The sequence below is a fragment of the Carcharhinus amblyrhynchos genome, chromosome 2 (genome assembly GCF_965287045.1).
Source record: "Carcharhinus amblyrhynchos chromosome 2, sCarAmb.v2.hapA, whole genome shotgun sequence".
NCBI lineage: Eukaryota > Metazoa > Chordata > Chondrichthyes > Carcharhiniformes > Carcharhinidae > Carcharhinus > Carcharhinus amblyrhynchos.
Genome location: NC_137325.1, coordinates 5,317,361 through 5,339,256, shown reverse-complemented (window position 1 = coordinate 5,339,256; position 21,896 = coordinate 5,317,361). Strand labels below are relative to the sequence as shown.

The following is a 21,896-nucleotide window of genomic DNA, read 5'->3' as shown; positions in this document are numbered from 1 at the left end:
TTTGTGGTCCTACTTTGGTGAATGGAGATTTGGTTGAGTGTCAAATTTTCCATCCTCGCTGCAGCGACGGCGTGGTGCGAGCGGCTGGTAAGATCGTGTCCATCGAGGGTGAATTTCTGCAGGGGCCCTCCAACTAATTCAATGTTTCTGATAGACAAGGGGATTAAGGGTTATGGGGAGAAAGCGGGAAAGTGGAACTGATCCACTTCAGATCAACCATGATCTTATTGAACGGCGGGGCAGGCTCGAAGGGGCCGAATGGCCTACTCCTGCTCCTATTTCTTATGTTCTTATGTTCTTATTACAGTAACTTGTCTGAAAGAACAGCCAAAACCTCAGAAAATGTGCCAGTGTTTTTTTTGCCAAGGTGTTCGCAGCTCTTCTGCAGAACTGTCACATGGAAATTCAACTCCTATGTCCCTTTGTGTTAACAGCCTTTTTGTAAGTTGGAGATGCCAGTGTTCATTTTACATGAACCCAGATCTCCAATTACGTTTAAAATTTAAAGTTTGTTTATTAGCGTCACAAGTAGGTTTGCATTAACAATGAAGTTACTGTGAAAATCCCCTAGTCGCCACATTCCAGCGCCTGTTGAGTATACTGAGGGAGAATGTAGCATGGCCAATTCACCTAACCAGCACATCTCTCGGACTGTAAGAGGAAACTGGAGCACCTGAAGGAAACCCATGCAGGTACGGGGAGAATGTGCAGACTCCACACAGACAGTGACCCAAGCCAGGAATCAAACCCGGGGATTGGTTGACTGGCAGAAGGCAGAGAGTGGGGATAAAAGGTCTCTCTCAGGATGGCAGCTGGTGATTAATGGTGTGCCTCAGGGGTCAGTGCTGGACACAACTTTTCACAATGTACATTAACGATTTGGAGGAAGGAACTGGAGGCACTGTTGCTAAGTTTGCAGATGATACAAAGATATGTAGAGGGACAGGTGGTCTTAAGGTAGCGGGCGGGGGGAGCTACAGAAAGACTTGGACAGGTTAGGAAAGTGGGCAAAGAAGTGACAGATGGAATACAATGTGGAAAAGTGTGAGGTTATGCAATTTGGAAGGAGGGATGAAGGCATAGACTATTTTCTAAATGGAAACATTTTCTAAATCAGAAACACAAAGGGACTTAGCAGTCATTGTTCAAAATTCACTTAAGGTTCACGTACAGGTTCAGTTGGCAATTAGGAAGGCAAATGCAATGTTAGCATTCACGTCAAGAGGGCTAGAATACAAGAGCAGGGATGCACTTCTGATGCTGTATCAGGCTCTGGTCAGACCCCATTTAGAGTATTGTGAGCAGTTTTGGACCCCATATCTTAACAAGCATGTGCTGGCCTTAGAAAGAGTCCAGAATAGGTTCACAAGAACGATCCCTGGAATGAAGAGCTTGTCGTATGATGAACAGTTGGGGATTCTAGGTCTGTACTCATTGGAGTTCAGAAGGATGAGGGGGGATTTAATTGAAACTGACAGGATACTGCGAGGCCTGGATAGAGTGGATGCGAAGAGGATGTTTCCACTGGTAGGAAAAACTAGAACCAGAGGGTACAATGTCAGGCTAAAGGAACGACCCTTTAAAACAGAGATGAGGAGAAATTTCTTCAGCCAGAGAGTGGTGAATCTGTGGAACTCTTTGCTGCAGAAGGCTGTGGAGGCCGGGTCACTGAGTGTCTTTAAGACCGAGATAGATAGGTTCTTGATTGACAAGAGGATTGGGGTATGGGGAAAAGGCAAGAGAATGGGAATGAGAAAGAAATAGCCATGATTGAATGGAGGAGCAGACTTGATGGGCCGAGTGGTCTAATTCTGCTCCTATGTCTTATGAGCCCTGGAGTTATGAGGCAGCAGTGCTAACTACCGTATGTGCATGTATGCAATGTGGAGCTGTGTTAATGACAGTAATTATAATCCATTGAAGGTACATTTTGAGAAAGCCAGCAAGAGGAAGGATGTCTCTTGAACTGTTGGCTAATGTATTGTATCAGCCCCATCACCTTTACATAGCTGGATACTGTTGACATAGTTGTGCATTTACACTAGTTATTCGCTAAGTCGCTCCAACAGTGGATGGATGAAATTCTCCTATCACACTAGTCATTGAAATCATAGTGGATGAGACAGAGAGTTAATTTAAAGATCTGTTGAGTTCAGGCAGGAAGTTCCAGCCTTGGGGTGCATGGGGCTGGAGAATCCCACCCTATATCTTCGAGAAAACTTGTGCATCTTTCTCACACAATGGAAAATTCTGGGAAAACTCGGCAGATCTGTCAGAGAATAAAGTTCAGGTCTCGAGTTCTCTCAGCTCTGAAGAAGAGTCATATTGGACTCGAAACATTAACTCCATTTTCTCTCTCCCCAGGCCTGCTGAGTTGTTCCAGTGCTTTCTGTTTTTGTTTTTGATTGCTGCATCCATAATATTTTAGTGCATCTTTTTACCTGCCTGATATCTAGGTTTGGACAACCTGTATGTTAAAAATTTTATCACTGTATTCTACTGTACTGGGTAAGGGAGGTGGATGGTGGGACAGCTCCCTGTATAACTAAAGGAAACTTAATCAAAAGCTTGGGAAAATTCAATGCACTTGGAGTACTTGGGAACCGAGTGCAGGGTGTCGAAATTTGCTGATGACACCAAGATTGGGGGAAAGGCAAATTGTGCGGAGGGTGTGGAGAGTCTGCAGAAGGATCTAGATAGGCTGGGCGAATGGGCCAGGAAATGGCAAATGGAATTTAATGTTGGCAAGTGTGAGGTGGTCCACTTTGGTAGGAAGAATGGTAGGAAGGACTATTACTTACGTGGCGAAAAACTGCAGCAGGCGACGGTGCAGAGGGACCTCGGGGTCCTTGTGCATGAGTCGCAAAAACCCAGCTTGCAGGTGCAGCAGGTGGTCAGGAAGGCGAATGGGATGCTGGCCTTCATAGCGAGGGGGATTGAATATAAAAGTAGGGAGGTCTTGCTGCAGCTGTATAGGGCATTGGTGAGGCCGCAGCTGGAGTACTGTGTGCAGTTTTGGGCGCCGCACCTGCGCAAGGATATTTTGGCCCTGGAGGGAGTGCAGAGGAGGTTTACTAGGCTGATACCGGAGTTGAGGGGGTTGAGCTATGAGGAGAGGCTGAATAAACTAGGCTTGTACTCGTTAGAGTTTAGAAGAATGAGGGGAGATCTCATTGAGACGTATAAGATGATGAATGGGATGGATAGGATAGAGGTGGAGAGACTCTTCCCGCTCAAAAAAGACAGTAGGACTAGGGGGCACAGCCTCAAGATAAAGGGGGGGCGGTTTAGAACGGAGTTGAGGAGGAACTTCTTCACTCAAAGGGTGGTGAATCTCTGGAATTCTCTGCCCGTTGAAGTGGTGGAGGCTGCCTCGCTAAATATTTTTAAGAAGCGGGTTGATGGGTTTTTGATAAGAGAGGGGATTAAGGGTTATGGGGAGAGGGCGGGAAAGTGGAACTGAGCCACGACAGATCAGCCATGATCTTATTGAATGGCGGGGCAGGCTCGAAGGGCTAGATGGCCTACTCCTGCTCCTATTTCTTATGTTCTTATGTTTATGTTCTTATGTACTGTGACAGTCCTCAGCACTGTGAGAACAATCGGGTTTTCCTTGTCCTCACTTTCCATCCCCATCAGCCTCCTTGTTCAAAGTATCAGTCGTTGCATGCCTCCCATTTCCAGCATGACGCTGCCACTAAACATATTTCCTTTCGCTCTTCTGTCAGCATTCTTCAGGGATTGGTTGCTGTCTTCATTCTTCTATCATCCCCAGTGCCTCGTCCCCCGATCCACAGCACCTTCCTGTGCAATTGTAGGAGGTGCATCATGGCCTTTCAACTTCTCTACTCTCAACTGTCCAAAGCCCCAAACACCCCTTCCGAGTGAATCAGAGATTTACTTGTACATAATTCAGTCTACTGTGTTCACATTGCAGTCATAGAAATCTTACAATGCAGAAGGAGAACATTGGGCTCATCGAGTCTGCACCAACAACAATCCCATCTAGACCCTATCCCCGTAACCCCACATACTTACCCTGCTAATCCCTCTAACCGATGCATCCCTGGACTAAGGGGGGATTGAGCAAGGCCAATCCACTTAACCCGCACATCTTTCCAACTGTGGGAGGAAACCGGAGCCCCCGGAGGAAACCCATGCAAACACAGGGAGAATGTACAAACTCCACAAAGACAGTGACCCAAGCCGGGAATTGAATGCAGGTCGCTGGAGCTGTGAGGCCACAGTGCTAACCATTGTGCCACCATGCCGCCCCAAATAGGAGAGAGCAAACGCAGACTGAGTGACCGCTTTGTGGAATAAATTGCTACCTCACAGTTCCAGGGACCCAGGTTCAATTCTGGCTTTGGGTCGCTGTCTGTGCAGAGTTTGCACGTTCCTCCCGTGTCTGCGTGGGTTTCCTTCAGGTGCTCCGGTTTCCTCCTACAGTCCAGAGGTACGTGGGTTAGGCAGATTGGCCGTGTTAAATTACCCCTTAGCGTCAGGGGGGTTAACAGGGTAAATATGTGGGGTTACAGGGATAAGGCCTCTGTGGGTGTGTTGTCAGTGAGGGTTTGATGGGCCAAATGGCCTCCTTCTGCAGTGTTAGGATTCTAACCTGACCCTAACCATTTAGTTGCTATTTGAACTCCTCGCATGGATATTTCCATCTTTGATCTGCTGCAATGGTCCAGTGAAGTCCAACGCAAGCTTCAGGAACATCTTCATCTTAAATCTTCTCATTCAGCACCTTACATCCCTCTGGGCTCAGCTTGGGCCAGCAGAAAGTTGCTGCTTATATTGAAATTATTGTTTCTGAGGATTCCCCTCACCCTCCATCTTGTCGTGTAGTACTTTCTGACTCTGAGATGGATGTGCATAGACTGGGATTGGCTAAGTGACGGATTAGTCATGTCACAATCTTAGAATTCTCACACGTGTGGGAAGTGATGTTGGTTTTCGGCAATCGCACAAGTGGGTAACAGGAGATTTGAATCATGTATTGCAGAAGAGGCCCTTCGGCCCATCGGGTCTGCACGGAGAAACACTTAACCTCCCACCTAATCCCATTTATCAGCACTTGGCCCATAGCTTTGAATGTTATGTCATGCAAGGTACTCATCCAGGTACTTATTAAAGGATGTGAGGCTCCCAGGCAGTGCATTCCAGACTGTCACCACCGTCTGAGTAACAACCTTTTTCCTCACACCCCCCTAGACCTCCTGCCCCGCACTTTCAACATGTGTCTCCTCGTGACTGTCCCTTCAATTAAGAGGAACAGCTGCTCCCTATCCACCCTGTCCGTGTCCCTCATAATCTTGCGCACCTCGATCACCCCCTCAGTTTTCTCTGCTGCAACGAATACAACCCAAGCCTACGCAGCCTCTCTTCATAACCTGAATGTTCCATCCCAGCTAATTTAGATTGCCACACTCCCCATTGGGACATGAAATCAGACCTGGTGTTATTTCTGCACTCAGGCTGCGCATGAACTAACTGGATGCAATAACACAAAAAAAAATCAAACAACGAGGGACACATAACCAAATAGCATAAGCTTATCTATAATGATGGCAGAAAGCACATCAGGCCTTTTAAATCTGTAACCTGCTCTGTTAGCAGTCCGTGTCAAGGGCCTCTTTACCCAAGCATCCACTGCATGCTCCAGTGCTCTCACCCTCAATTCAATTTCACTCTGAACCACTCTGGTCCCCACGTTTTGCATGATTCACATCCCTCTCCACCTCTCCCTGCATCTCAAACAAGAGCCTTTGCGTATCCAATTTGCCTTTTGATCTGCCTGCAATGCGCATCAACAGCTCTATGTTTTTCTCTAAATGGTCTCATTTTCAGTCTGAAAGGCCCACAGATGAGTGTTTGTCACATTTGCTGAGGGGGGAGTGGAGGGGGGGTCTACCTGGCTTAATTAGTACATTAATCCTTTTTGGAGACAGAAGACAAAGCCGCTTCCTGGAAGCCACACAAGCAATAACTGGATGGCCATATTAGATTTAGTAAGAAGTCTCACAACACCAGATTAATGTCCAACAGGTTTATTTGGTAGCGCGAGCCATAAGCTTTCGGAGCGCTGCCCCTTCATCAGGTGAGTGGGAGTTCTGTTCACAAACAGGGCATATAAAGGCACAAACTCAATTTACAGAATAATGGTTAGAATGTGAGTCTTTACAGGTAATCAAGTTTTAAAGGTGCAGACAATGTGAGTGGAGAGAGGGTTAAGCACAGGTTAAAGAGATGTGTATTGTCTCCAGACAGGATATTTAGTGAGATTTTGCAAGCCCAGGCAAGCCATGGGGGAAACAGATAGTGTGACATGAACCCAAGATCCCGGTTGAAGCCATCCTCAGGCGTGAGGAACTTGGCTATCAGTTTCTGCTCAGCGACTCTGTGTTGTCACCTTGATATGCCCTGTATGTGGACAGAACTCCCACTCACCTGACGAAGGAGCAGTGCTCCGAAAGCTTGTGCAGGAGACCATTCGGCCCATCGAGTCTGCATGGGTCACAATCCCACCCAGGCACTATTCCTGTAACCCCACATATTTACCCTAGTTAATCCCCCTGATATTAGGGTTAATTTAGCACGGCCAATCAACCTCACCCGCACATCTCTGGACTGCAGGCAGAAACTGGAGCACCCAAAGGAAACCCTTATAGACGTGGAGAGAGTGTGCGTACTCCGTACGGAGAGTGACCCGAGGCTGGAATTGAACCTGGCACATAGGGCAGTAGTTCTAACCGTTGTGCTACCGTGCTGCCCCAATATGATGATTCTTTCACAAAAGAATGAAAAATACATGAAGCAAATTAATCAATTCGCTTTCCCGAAAAAAAGTGAAATTCTTTTCTCAACAAGTAAAATTTTTATTTTTTTTAATTTAGAATTTTTAATCCGACAAAACACTTTTAGCTTATTAAAAGATAATAATACCTGTGTATTATTTAATAATGTTCTCTACGGTGTGTTTGAACAGTTTCATTAATATCTTTACAGGAGGGGAAAAGTTTTTATTCATTGACAAATTGTGCCCATTGCCATAGACCAGCATTTACTGATGAGGTGTTAGTGCCATTTTCTTGAATCGCTGCAGTCCATGTGGTGTAGGTACACCCACATTGCTCTTAGGACAGAAGTTCCAGGATTTTGACCCAGCGACAGTAAAGTAACAATTTCCAAGTCAGGATGGTGATTAACTTGAAAAGAAACTTGCAGGAGGTGGTGTTTCCACGTATGATGCTGCCCTTGTCCTTCTAGATGGTAGAATTAGCGGGTTTGGAGGGTGCTGTTGAATCATAGGATCCCTACAGTGCAGGGCCATTTGGCCCATCAAACCTGCACCAACAACAATCCCACCTATCTCTAAAAACACATGTATTTACTTTGCTGATCCCCCGAAACTAAGAGGCAATTTAGCATGGCCAATCCATAGAAGGTGCCTTGTCAAATGGTCGTAGTACATCTTGAAGATGATATATGACGCCACTGTGCATTGGTGGTTCTGGGACTGAATATTTAAGCTAATGAATGAGGTTCCAATCAAACCAGTCTGCTTTGTGCTGGATGACATTGAGCCTATTGAGCATTATTAGAGCTGCACTCATTCTGACAAGTAGATAGTATTCCATCACCTCCTGACTTGTGTCTTGTAGAGGTGTTCATATTTTGGGAAGTGAGTTAGTTGAATTCCCAACCTCTGACCTTTGGTAGCCACAGTATTTATCTGGCTGATGCAGTTCATAAGTTCATAACATATAGGAGCAGAATTAGGCCATTCGGCCCATTGAGTCTGCTTTGCCATTCAATCATGGCTGAAATGCTCCTCATGCCCACTTTCCTACCTTCTCCCCATAACCTGTCAACCCATTATCAATTAAAAATCTGTCTAACTCCTCCTTAAATTAACTCACCGTCCCAGCATTCACTGCACTTTGGAATAGCGAATTCCACAGATCCACAACTATTTTGGGGAAGTAGTTTCTCCACAACTCTGTTTTAAATTCGCTACCCCTAATCCTAAGACTATGACGTCTCATCCTAGAATGCCCCACAAGAGGAAGCATCCACTCCAATCTGGTGAACCTCCTCTGAACTGTCTCCAATGCCACTACATCTTTCTTCAAACAAAAGGAGCAAAACTGTGCACAATACTCCAGGTGCAGCCTCACCAATGCCTTGTATAGTTGCGACAATATTTCTTTACCTTTATATTCTATTCCTTTATCTATAAGTGCCAACATTCCATTTGCTTTCTTTACCATCTGCTGGAGCTGCATGCTAGTCTTCTGTGACTCATGAACGAGTACACCCAGATCCCTCTGCACCGGAACACCCCAAGGTCTCCTCCCATTGAGATAATAAGTCGCTTTCCCATTTTTTTCAAGTTTTCAATGAACCCCCAAAATTTTGATATTGTTACCGACACTTTCACTCTTCCCAAACTGAGCAAGAAGACATGGTCTGGAAATATGAGATATGAAACAAGATCCAAAACACACACAATTAATTTCCCATGGCAACTGAAATGCAATCTTGTGGGCTATCTCGGGCTGTCCTTTATCTTCCAAATCATTCGACGTAAAAAACCAAGAACATGCTTTTTAATTTCCTTCCCCCAATGAACTTTATCAGCGGGATGCTCTGCCTGTGTTTCTCAATGGGATTTCCCGTTGAATCCACCCCGTGCCACAGGGAAGCCTGCGGCTAAGATGTGCCGATGGTGGGACCTCAACATGCAGCCAGTATAAAGTGCTGGAAGATCTAACCCCATGTGGCAAACATTATGCTGCATTAAAGTGCTTAAGTTTTACATTAGGAAAACGCTTTTAATCCAGGAAGTGGTGAGAAATAAGCTGCCCCAGATACTGGTGGGAGCAAAGGAATCATAGAATCCTACAGTGCAGAAGGAGGCCATTCGGCCTATTGAGTCTGCATCGATCACAGTCCCACCCAGGCCCTATCCCCATGCTCTCATCCTAGCTAGACCCCCAACACTAAGGGGCAATTTAACATGGTCAATCAACCTAACCTGCACATCTTTGGACTTGGAGGAAAGCGGAGCATGCACAGTTAACCCACGCAGACACAGGGAGAACGTGCAGACTCCACATAGACAGTGGCCCGAACCGGGAATCGAACCTGGGTCCCTGGCAGCAGTGCTAACCACTTTGCCAATCTGCTATGATCTTAAAGGTAACTAACCCTTCAGTGAGTGAATTCCTCTTTGATTGTTAAATAAATATGCATAAATATTTGACAATTACATAATGGGGGTGTGCAAACTTCACGTAGACAGTGACCCAATTTGAGAATCGAACCCAGGTCCCTGACGCTGAGAGGCAGCAGTGCTAACCACTGTGTCATTGTGCTGCCCTAAATGGTAGAGTTATATTTAAGGGAAAACTAAACTAGGCATTTGAAGGAGAAGGAAATAGAGAGATACGATAGTAGATTTTGATGAGTTTTGATGGCAAGAGACATAAATGGAACATAAATAACAGGATAGACATAGTGGGGCTGAAGGGCCTGTTTCTGTCCTGTATGTGCCGTGTAAAATGAAGATTTGAAAGCTAACAGACAGCTTGCCTGTCACTTGTAAATTCAAAGCCAAACAATTGGCTTCTTTTTCTCATTGTGAAGACCCTTTACATTGGTCATCTGTGAAGAATTGACACCTCAAATCCACTGTTCTTCAGAATTTTCTCTTTCAAAGAAGTTATATCGGACTCAGAACGCGAACTCTGTTTCTCTGGTGAGACTTGGGTGCTCCCATTCCCATGGCCCACTCTCCAGAGCTGTGCTCGCTGACAAGTGGGGTTTGTGTCAGCACCCACTGGGGGAAAGATTGAACATTTTTGCAAAGTCTGTCCTGCCAAACGGCCTGCCTGCCTCAGAGAGCAGCTCACTGACACTCGATAATAATCGGTAAAGAAACTTCCATCTCTTATACACTGCAAAAGTACAATTTATTAGAGGGGCACTACATCTCTTCAGGACTATTCCACCACTGAAGCCCCATTGATAATCCAAACAAATTAGCCATGATCCTCTTTGACAGGTAAGAAAGAACACATGATTTATAACACCTGATCATGCTTGGTGTTGTGTCTATTTTTGCTTATTTTAGTTGATTTGTCCAATGTGATGTTAATAAATGAGATCTTGTGTGTGTTTACAGAGCGGATTGACACTCACCATTGTCACGCTGAAGGTTTATTTTTGTGTAAGTGGGACAGTTTTGCTGTTCTGTCTAAGCAGCGGGTGACAAATGTTCTCCAGCACAAGCTGGCTCAAAGCTGAAGCTGATGAACAGACACATCAACAGCAAATGGAAGCCAAATTCTGGCACTAATGTTCTCAGACAATGGACTTCAAATCAACAACAAGCAAAGGGAAAAACAAAGAGGCTCAAAGTCTACTTACACTGGCAGCAACTCCCTCACACCTGGCACATTTATTATGGTGAATCAGAGAATAGAATCCCTGCAGGATAGAAGGAGGCCATTCGGCCCATTGAGTCTGTACCAACCACAGTCCCACCCAGGGCCCATTCCCGCAACCCCCCCCACTTTCACACTGCTAAGCCCCCTGACTCAAGGGGCGATTTAACATGGCCAATCAATCTAACTCGCATATCTTTGGATGGTGGGAGGAAACCGGAGGAAACCCACGCAGGCACGGGGAGAATGTGCAGACAGTGACCCCAAGCCAGGAATCAAACTTGTGAAGCAGCAGTGCTAACTACTTTACTACCCCAAAACTAAACAAATACTTTGGGGAGGATTGATTTATTTATTTTCATTCATTTGTGGGATTCGGGTGTTGCTGGATGGCTAGCATTTATTGCCTATCCCTAGTTGTCTGAAGTCAACCACATTGCTGTGGGTTTGGAGTCACACGTAGGCCAGACTGGACAAGGATGGCAAATTTCCTTCCCTAGTGAACCAGATGAATTTTTCTGATAATTGACAATGGTTTCACGGTCATCAGTAGATTCTTAATTCCAGATTTTTTTTATTGAATTCAAATTCCACCACCTGCCGTGGCAGGATTCGAACCCGGGTCCCCAAAACGTAAGCTGAGTTTCTGGATTAACAGTCTAGCGATAAAACCACTAGGCCATTGCTTCCCCCACTCCATTCATTGTTTGATTGCCTTATTTATTTATTGGTGTCATAAATAGGCTTACATTAACACTGCAATGAAGTTAGTCGCCACACTCTGGACGGTGTTCGGGTACACTGAGCGAGAAATGATCATGGCCAAATGCACCTAACCGACATGTCTTTTGGATTTCCCGGCCCTTCCTGTTGGGGAGATCTTCCGCCAAAGGTGAACCTACCCCCCAACCCCCTCCCATGACAGGAAAGGTGAACTGTGCCAGACACTATTGACATTGACAAGACTGAAAGATCCTAATGCAGAGCCGCCTGTGTTGCTGTAAGACGCCCTGCAGTGGGGCTGGAAGGTGTCACCGTTTGTGTCTGTCTTCATAGAAGATAATACGTTTCTTCATTACTCCCAGAAAACCTAGAGAACCAAGGCAGCTGGCACGAGGAACTGAGAGAAAATGCGGTAGTAAAAAAAAACGTAGTACTGAAGAAATTAATGGGTCTGAAAGTTGATAGAACCCCTGGATCTACATCCCAGAGTGTTGAAAACAGTGGCTGTAGAGATAGTGGATGCATTATTGGGCAAATTCCAAAATTCTATTAATTCTGGAAAGGTTCCTGCAGTTGGAAGGTAATTAATGTAACCCATTGTTCCAGAAAGGTGTGAGAGACAAAACAGGGAACTACAGAGCTGGCAGCCTGACATCAGTTGTCGGGAAAATGTGAGAATCTATTATGAAGGATTTGATACCTGGACAATAAGAAAATAAGATTTGGCAGGATCTGAGTGGGTTTATGAAAGGGATATCATGTTTTCGAGGATGTAACCAGCAGAATAGGTGAGGGAGAAACCAGTGAGTGTGTTGTATTTCAGAAGGCTTTTGATGAGGTCTCCCACACTTGAGGTTAGTAAACAAAATTAGAGTGCGTGGGATTGGGGGTGAAATACTGGCATGGATTAGGAGTTGGTTAACAAACAGGAAACAGAGAGTAGGAATAAATGGGCTACTCTCAGGATGTGACGAATGGGGGTACCACAAGGATCAATGGTTTGGGGCCAAAAGAGAAAATGGTGGAAAATCGCAGCAGGTCTGGTAGCAGGTGTAAGGAGGGAAAAGAGCTAACGTTTCAAGTCCAGACAACCCTTTGTCAAAGTTAAAATGCATAGAGAGTGGGAGATATTTATATTGCAGGAGGAAGGAATGAAAGATGAGTCACAGAAACCAGGGGAAAAGACTGCTAATTGCTGTCCTCAGAGAGAATAAAGGGTGAATGACCAAACGGCAGAGAAGCTGTCAGCTGTGACAAATGGAGATGTCGGAGGAGGGGGGGGGAAGGTATTTATTTTCATTTCCTGTTTCCTTGCACATAATTCCAGAGAATAAAGGATATGAATGACCAAACAGCAGAGAAGCTAAAATGAAGATGTTTAGGGGCAGGGTTGGTGGGGATGGGGGGGGTGGTGGTGATGGGGGGGGGAGAGGGAGCGTGGTGGTGGGTGGATGGGACAGAGGTAAGATTTAGAAAAGGAGGAGCAAAGCAGGAGAAAAGGGGATCGAGCAGGGGGACAGAGTCAGGGGGAGAAAAATGAAGAAAGACGCTAAAGAAATAAAAGGTAGGGAACAGTAAAAAATTTAAATAAAATAGAATGAAAGCAAAGGGGTCGGGGTGAGGTAGAGCAAATCATCTGAAATTGTTGAATTTGATGTTGGAAGGCTGTAAAGTGCCAAGCCGGAAGATGAGATGCTGTACCTCCAATTTGCATTGCACTTGCCTGGACCCAGCTATTCATAATCTCTCGCAACGACTTGGATGTAGGAGCCAAAATGTAATATATCCAAGTTTGTTAATGATACAGACTGAGGTGAGAATGTGAGTTGTGAGATGGATGCATTGAGGCTTCAAGGGGATTTAGACATCCAAGTGAGTGCACAAGAACCTGGCAGAAGGAATACAACGTGGAAAAAATGTGAGTTATCCACTTTGACAGGGAAAGTAGAAGCGCAGAGAATTTCTTAAATGCCGAGAGAGGCTAAGCATTGAAGTGCAAAGGGCATCCTTGTTCACGAGTCACTGAATGCTAAGATTCAGGTGCAGCAAGCAATTAGGGAGTCAGAGAGTATATTGAACTTCATTGCAAGTGGATCTCCGACTTGCTGAATATGCCGCAGTCTTGTGAGACCAACGCTGAAGTATTTTGTACAGTTTTAGTCTCTACTTAAGGAAGGATATATTTGCCATAGAGGGAGCACAAGCAAGATTCACCCGACTGATGCCTGGGATGCTGGGATTATCCAATGAGGACAGAATGAGGAGACTGGGTCAGTATTCTCTACAGTTTAGAAGAATGGGAAGCAATCTCATAAAATCATACACATTTCTTACAGGGCTGGACAGGGTAGATGCAGGAAGGATGTTTTCTCTGACTGGGGGATCTCGAACCAAGAGACACAGTGTCAGAATAAGAGGCAGTGCCATTTGGGACTGAGATGAGGAGGGATTTCTTCACTCAGAGCGTAGTGAATCTTTGTATTTCTCTGGCCCAGAGAGCAGTAAGGCCTTGAGTCTATTCAAGACATGAATCAATAGATTTCTAGATATTGAGGGGTTTGGGAACAGTGCGGGCAAATACCACCAAGAAAGAAGATTAGTTATGATCTAATTGAATGGTAAAGCAGGCCTGAGGGTCTGAATGGCCTTTCCCTGTGACCATTTCCAATATTTTATCTTTGAATCTGATAGCATCATTGGATTATAGATGGTAATATATATTTATCCACTCTGCTTTCCACTGGCCTCACTTTTTTTTCCCCCTGAGATTAAATGATTCAAAGTTAGTAGCTTGACTGATATTGAGTTAACTCGTGACAAAAGGTCATCAACCCAAATCACTGACCTTGCTTCTCTCTCCACAGAAGCTGTCTGACCTGCTGAGAATTTCCAGCAATTTCTGCCTTGATTTAGTAAAGTTAACTTTGGATCTGGCAGAGACACCATGAGGTGAATGGACTTCCTTCCGTGCTGATAGATCCGATGATAGATCAGAAGGCAGACCGGGGGTTGGTTTCCTAAAAGGAAGCACTCGCTAATCTGTCACCAAGAGGTAGGTGCTGAGGGCAGTTCAGCAGCCTACGCAGGCACCAAGAAGGGAAACTGGAGGATGAGTCACTCTGGGTGGACTGCCAACCATCCCCAACCTCTTGGCTGAGGAACGCTGTACAAATTAATCATAATCATTGAAATATTAATAGTGGAAATGTATTGGAAACTTTCCAGTAACATCATAAAGTAACAATGCAGAAGTCGCTGCAACAACTTGCCAAGTCTTCTTTGACAACATGTTCCAAATCCGCAACCTCTACTACATAGAAGGACAAGAGCAGCAGACACATAGGAAGTTACGCACCATCCAATTTATACTCTTCAGAATTATCTTCTTCATGAAATCCATCACTTACTCTCACCAACCTTCTCAATTTTCCTGTATCTTTTGGTATTTTTCTGACTCCTTCAAAATCCTTACTCAACTTTTCCATTCTCCCCCAGTCTGGCTCTATTTCCAATTTGCCTCCTCAGTCCGAACTCAACTCTTTTATCACATCTCCCACGTCTAAATCTTTGCATTCTGGCTTTGGCATTGGCTATGGCACAAAGATCATACTGGTAAAAGTCATCAGACTGTCCAAACTGTCCAAAGCTGACTAAGGTTAGTTGTCTTTCCACCTAGTTTCAATGCCTCTGTTTACCTCCCCATCTGCATGGGGGTTCTGTGGCTCCCTCCTTATTCTTTCATAGAATTGATTTCCCATCCCTAATTGCCCTTTCTGAGGACAGTTAAGTGCCATCCACATTGCTGTGGGTCTGGAGTCACATCGAGGCCACACTAAGGACGGTAGGTTTCCTTTCCCAAAGGACATCAGTGAATCAGATGGGTTTTTGTGACAATCAATGATAGTTTCATGGTTATCATTACTGGGCCAGCTTCATATTCCATATTTATTAATTAAATTTAAATTTCACCAGCTGCTATGGTGGGATTTGAACCAATGGCTCAGAGCAATAGCCTAGGCCTCTAGATTACTAGCATTGCCACAAAGCCCCTGTGTAAGTGGCAATTAAATCACAGGCCTGTATTCCATAATGGCTTCATTTCACAACTTTAGCACCTCTTCTTTTCTGATGCTAGTTTACAGTTTGTTCTCTCCATTGCAGTACTGGACACTGCCCCTTCAATTCACATACTCCTGTTAACTGGAATTCTCCCACAAAACCACTTCAATTATTTACCTGCCTTTCCTCTTCCTCTGTCCTTCACATGCTGGGTGAAGAGCTCTTAGGCATTGCTTTTTACATAGGATCATAGAATTATGGAATCCTGCAGTGCAGAAGGAGGTCATTTGGCCCATTGAGTCTGCACTGATCACAATCCCACCCAGGCCCTATTCCCAAATGCAAGTTGCATCTTTTCTTGCTAAATGTAAAGATTCCTGAGTTATAAGAAAACCATCAGAATGTAGGAAATAGGAGGAGTAGACCATTCAGCCCCTCGAGAATTCTCCTATCCCATGGTCAATCCTCTACCTCAACACTACTTTGTTGCCTTATACCCATATCCCTCGATTTTCTTAATGTCTATCCTTCTCAGTCTTGAATATCCTCAACAACAGCTGCCATAGCACCTGGGATAGAAAATTATGAAGGCCCATAACCTTCTAAGTGGAGAAATTCCTCCTTATCTCAGTTCTAAATGGCTGATCCCTTATTCCGAGGCAGTGCCCCTTAGTTGCAAATTCTCCAGCCACAGGGAAACATCTTCTCAGTAACTACTTTGTCAAGTCCTCCAAGAATGTCATTCATTTCAATGAGATCACATCTCATTCTTCCAAACATCACTGAATATAAACCCATTCAGCTCAATGTAATATCAATTACATTTCCTCAGAGCTCACTCATATGATGTGAGCGCCAAGTTATTAAATCCTGATTTTTTTTTGGGTCTATCAGCAAAAATAGCAGCAAAGATTGCCAAATGTAAAGCCTTTTCTAGGCAGCTGATTGATTTTTTTTCACAATCCGCTCTTAGTTCATTGTTAAAGATCACTTGACCCTATTTTAAAGAGGAACAGGGAAGTTATTCTCTTTGTCCTGGCCAGTATTTAACACTCAATCAACACCATTACACAGATTATCTGGTCATTGTCCAGTTGTTGCGCACTGGGGGGGCTTGCTGTTCACAAATTGGCTCTCATACTTCCTACATTAAAGTACTTCACTGGTTGGAAAGCTCAGGTTGAGGTTATGAAGGTGCTGTGTGAATGTAAGCAGGTGGCACGCTGGCACAGTGGTTAGCACTGCTGCCTCATGGCGCCAGGGACCTGGGTTCAATTCTAGCCTTAGATGAGTACCTGTGTGGAATTTGCACGCTCCCCCCCATGTCTGTTTTGGTTTCCTCTAGACGTTCCAGTTTCCTCTCACACTCCAAAGAGGTACGAGTTAGGTTCATTGCCATGTTAAATTTCCCCTTAGTGTCAGACGGTTAACAGGGTAAATATTTGGGGTTATGGGAATAGGGCCTGGGTGGGATTGTTGTCAGTGCAGGCTCAGTGAGCTGAATGGCCTCCTTCTGCACTGTCAGGATTCTAATTTTTTAATGTGAAATGCATTTGAAAACCTTTAATACAGTGGCAGTGGTTAAGTATTGATTACAAATTGCTACTGATGGAACGAAACTAGTATGGATCAGAACATCTTAATAAGCCAGTGGTGGGGTGGCATGATAGCACAGTGGTTAGTGCTGTGGCCTCACAACACCAGGGACCCAGGTTTGATTCCCAATTTGGATCACTGTCTATGAGGAGTTTGCACATTCCCCTTGTGTCTGCATGGGTTTCCTCTGGGTGTCATAGAGCCGTAGAGGTTTACAGCATGGAAACAGGCCCTTCGGCCCAACTTGTCCATGCTGCCACTTTTTTAAACCCTTAAACTAGTCCCAATTGCCCACATTTGGCCCATATCTCTCTATACCCATCCTACCCATGTAACTATCTAAATGCTTTCTAAAAGGTAAAATTGTACCCACCTCTACTACTACCTCTGGCAGCTTGTTCCAGACACTCACCACCCTCTGTGTGAAAAAATTACCCCTCTGGACACTTTTGTATCTCTTCCCTCTCACCTTAATCCTATGGCCTCTAGTTTTAGACTCCCCTACCATTGGGAAAAGATATTGACTATCTACCTTGTCTATGCCCCTCGTTATTTTATAGACTTCGATAAGGTCATCCTTCAGCCTCCTATGCTCCAGAGAAAAAAGTCCCAGTCTGTTCAGCCTCTCCTTATATTTCAATCCATCAAGTCATGGTAGCATCCTAGTAAATCTTTTTTGCACTCCTCCTAGCTTAATAATATCTTTACTGTAATAGGGTGACCAGAACTGTACACAGTATTCCAAGTGTGGCCTTACCAATGTCTTGTACAACTTCAACAAGACGTCCCAATCTTGTATTCAATGTTCTGACCGATGAAACCATGCCGAATGCCTTCTTCACCACTCTGTCCACCTGTGACTTCACTTTCAAGGAGTTATGAACATGCACCCCAGATCTCTTTGTTCTATAACTCTCCCCAGTGCCCGACCATTAACTGAGTAAGTCCTGCCTTGGTTCAATCTACAAAAAGCATTACCTCATATTTGTCTAAATTAAACTCCATCTGCCATTTGTCAGCCCACTGGTCCAATTGATCAAGATTCCGCTGCAACTGGAGATAACCTTCCTCCCTGTCCACAATGCCATCAATCTTGATGTCATCTGCAAACTTACTCACCATGCCCCCTATATTCTCATCCAAATTGTTAATATAAATGACAAATAACAGTGGACCCAGCACTGATCCCTGAGGCACACAGCTGGTCACAGGCCTTCAGTTTGAAAAACAACTCTCTACAACCACCCTCTGGCTTCTGTCAAGAAGCCAATTTTGGATCCATTTTGATACCTCATCTTGGATCCTGTGAGATTTAATTTTATGCCCTAGTTTCCTTCCATAGTCCACAAGACATGTAGATTAGGTACACTGGCCGTGCTAAATTCTTCCTCAGTGTACCCGAACAGGCGCCGGAGTGTGGCGACTAGAGGATTTTCACAGCAACTTCATTGGGCTATTAATGTAAGCTGACTTGTGACACTAATAAGGAAAGAATGTTATTTTGAGATGAGATTAATGTATTAAGGCCAACTGCAGGGCATTTTACTGCAGGCCATATTATACCAGACCTGGGAATGGTTGGTGATAATAATGGATATCATTCGAACATTGTTAGCATTGAAAACTCTTACATTGAGGAAAAAAAAATGACTTCACTATTAGAAAAGCTGGGAAAAGCTTAAAACATCACAAGCAGCAAAATTCTGTTTTGATTGGGATTGTTTTTTCAATACTTTGTGGTTTCATTTTATTTGTTCCACTCACCGACGGCGGACATTTCTGGAACCGTGGCCATATATGTTTCCTTCGAAAACTTTGGCTCATTGTCGTTAATATCATGGATCTTGATAATAAACTCGGATTCTGGTTCCACCGGCCTGCCAGTCCTCCTCTCAATGGCTTGGGCACGCAACGTATAAAAAGATTTTTCCTCCCGGTCCATTTTCTTTAAGGCGTGAATGTCCCCAGTGTTCTCGTCGATAGTGAACACCGTGCCAGCCCCATCACCCGACAAAATGTACTTCAGAGTGCCGTCGCCCTTATCGACATCAGAGTGAAGCTGGGAAAGGGAAGGGAGAGAGATTAGGAGGGTTACCAGTCTCGTACGTTCAAAATGTATTTATCCTGCCAGCTAGGCAGGGAAGAACTCAGCAGGTGCCAAAAACCATACACCATTCAGTTCTGAAGAAAGGTTACCTCAACCTGAATCAATTTTCTCCACAGATTCTGTAATGACTTCAATCAGACCATTGAGGTTGGCCCATTGGAGTATGAACTCCCTGGTTGAGGATCCAATTGTTGGATCAATCAGGTAGTTTACTAAACTGAAGTTTTACTTAACTGGGCATATCAGTTCCTCTGACACCCCCAGAGGTAGACTGCTAACTACCAGCACTCTGCGTACTGCTGTTAGATTATTTACTGCTTTGTAAATAAAGGGATTTTGATGAAGGAACTTCTGTCTCTGCAGACTTATTACAGATTCTGCCTGAGCTATTGTCCATTTCCAGTATTTTATATCATTCACCAAAACTCTTTTACAAAGGATTAGAAAGTATATAGCACAGTAACAGGTCATTCAGTGCAATAGGACAGGTGATGGCTGAGTGGTATTATCGTGAAACTATTGATCCAGAAATTCAGCTAATGTTCTGGAGACCTGCGTTCAAATCCCACCACGGCAGATGGTGGAATTTGAACTCAATAAAAAATATCTGAAATTAAGAATCTACTGATGACCATGAAACCATTGTTGATTGTCAGAAAAACCCATCTGGTTAATTAATGTTCTTTGGGGGAGGAAATCTGCCATCCTTACCTGGTCTAGCCTATATGTGACTCCAGACCCACAGCAATGTGGTTGGCTCTCAACTGCCCTCTGAGCAAGGGCAACTGGAGATGGGCAGTAAATGCTGGCCATCCAGCAACACCCATGTCCCATGAATGAATTAATGCAAACATAGGTCCATGCTGTTGATGAAGAATAAACTGAGGGGATTAGATAAAGAACCTCTTCCCATTTCTCTTTATCTAACCCCATCAACTTATTCTTCCACAGATGAGGGAACTCTCTTCCTTTCCAATTCATGATATTTTCCCATTTCGGAGCTACGCTCAAATCATCTTTGACCTCACTCCTAAACGGCCACACCAAACCCCTGTGTTCGACCTCATAAAGATATTCCATCTAGACACACTCATGTTAGTGACCCCGAGCCCTTTAGGGGTCATGGTGTGAATGTGACGTGTACACGTTCCTCCCTGGTGTGAACAGATTAAAGACAATAGCAGACAAACCAAGAGCAAAGTAACTACGAGGCTCTCTTTGTGAATGAAACACACTGGGGCCATTTGGAATATTTTCAGGGAAGTTATCACTGTCCATTACATTCAGGAAGTAACTGTGTAATTTATGGGGGGAAAAAAAAGTGAAATTAGATACGTATTAGAGATAACATCAGAAAAAAGTGAAAACAGGTCCATTTTTCAACTCATTTCTGCATCATTATAAGCACTTAAGCCATTTGAGACCAGAAGTTTCAGATGCTGCCTAAGACTTAATGAGTTTCTATCTCTTCTCCATTCCATCAGTTAATATTCAAAGCCCAGTGTTACTGAGAACACCACTCCTTAAAAGGAATAATCTGACTCAGTACATCCATTTAACTTCATTAAATCTAATAAAGAATTGAGTATTTATCTGACAATTCCACTTCTTCAAAATGTCATATTTCTTGATGGATCAGGCTTTTAAAACACTACTGGAGCTCGTTTCATCTAAAGAGCGGAATTAACTTGGATTGTTTCTGTCTGGCCTCACCATCCATCAGACTTCAGTGGATCTGAAGTTTGTAAAAGAAAAGAGTGTGTCAGATGCTGTTTATTAAAAGCTGTCTTTGCTTGCTCAGCCATCATTTCCATATTGTGAACAAATTGAAAATTAGCTTGTAGCAATGCTGGTTGTCTTAATTTTCACTTGGAATCAACAATGTTTTTTTATACTCAATTGTGGGACATGGGCATCACAGGCTGGCCAGCATTTACTGTTTATCATTTGATTTTATTTCTTATTGTCACATGTATGGGATACAGTGAAAGGTATTGTTCCTTGTGCGCCATACAGGCAAAGCATACTGTTCATAGAGTACACAGAGGAGAAGAAAAGGACGGTGCATAATATAAGGTCGGTCTACCCAATGACAGCAGGAAACAAACTATTCTTGAGTTGGTTGGTATGAGACCTCAGACTTTTGTCTTTTTCCTGATGGAAGAAGGTGGAAGAGAGTATGTCTGGGTCCTTGATTATGCTGGCTGCTTTTCTGAGGCAGCAAGAAGTGTAGATGGAATCAGTGGGGGCTGGATTGCATGATGGACTGGGCTACATTCACAACCCTTTGTAGTTTATTGTGTACATGGACAGAGCAGGAGCCATACCAAGCTGTGATACAACCAGCAAGGGTGCTTTCTATGGTGCATCTGTAAAAGTTGGTGAGAGTTGTAGCTGACATGCCAAATTTCCTTAGCCTTCTGAGAAAGTAGAGGCGTTAGTGGGCTTTTGTTAACTGTAGCATTGGCGTGGAGGGACCAGGATAGGTTGCTGGTGATCTGGACACCTAGTCGCCCTTGAGCTGCCTTCTTGAATCACTGCAGCCCACATGATGTGAGTTGACCCACAATGACGTTAGGAAGGGAATTCTAGGATTTTGACTCAGTGCCTGTGAAGCAACGGCAATATATTTCCAAGTCAGGATGTTGAGTGGCTTGGAGGGGAACTTGCAGGTGGTGATGTTCCCATGTATCTACTACCCTTGTCCTTCTAGATGGATTGTGGGTTTGGAAGATGATGGATGTACTATGCACACAGGCACATTAAACTAATTGCACCAAATGCGCAGAGCAAAACTGAAGTTATATACGGTACAGGAGAAGCCAGGAGCAAGCTGACTGCGGCTGAGCACTGCGTGAGTTATTGGCAGAACCCATTTCACACGAAGTTGCAATGCAGATGCCTCAGTAACACCATTTCTCAGACTGTACCAGAGGGACACATTTGTCTTGATTCTT

At 44.3% G+C, this 21,896-nt stretch overlaps 1 protein-coding gene across 2 annotated transcripts in view; it reads right to left on the bottom strand.

Moving 5' to 3' along the window:
- Positions 1–21,896, bottom strand: part of LOC145351827 (cadherin-6-like) — a 174,419-nt gene that overhangs the window by 91,929 nt on the left and 60,594 nt on the right. For both annotated transcript variants that reach the window (XM_080201519.1, XM_080201509.1), the window contains exon 3: positions 18,597–18,891. In XM_080201519.1, coding sequence (XP_080057645.1) covers positions 18,597–18,891 — 295 coding nt within the window. The remainder of the gene's footprint in view (positions 1–18,596; positions 18,892–21,896) is intronic.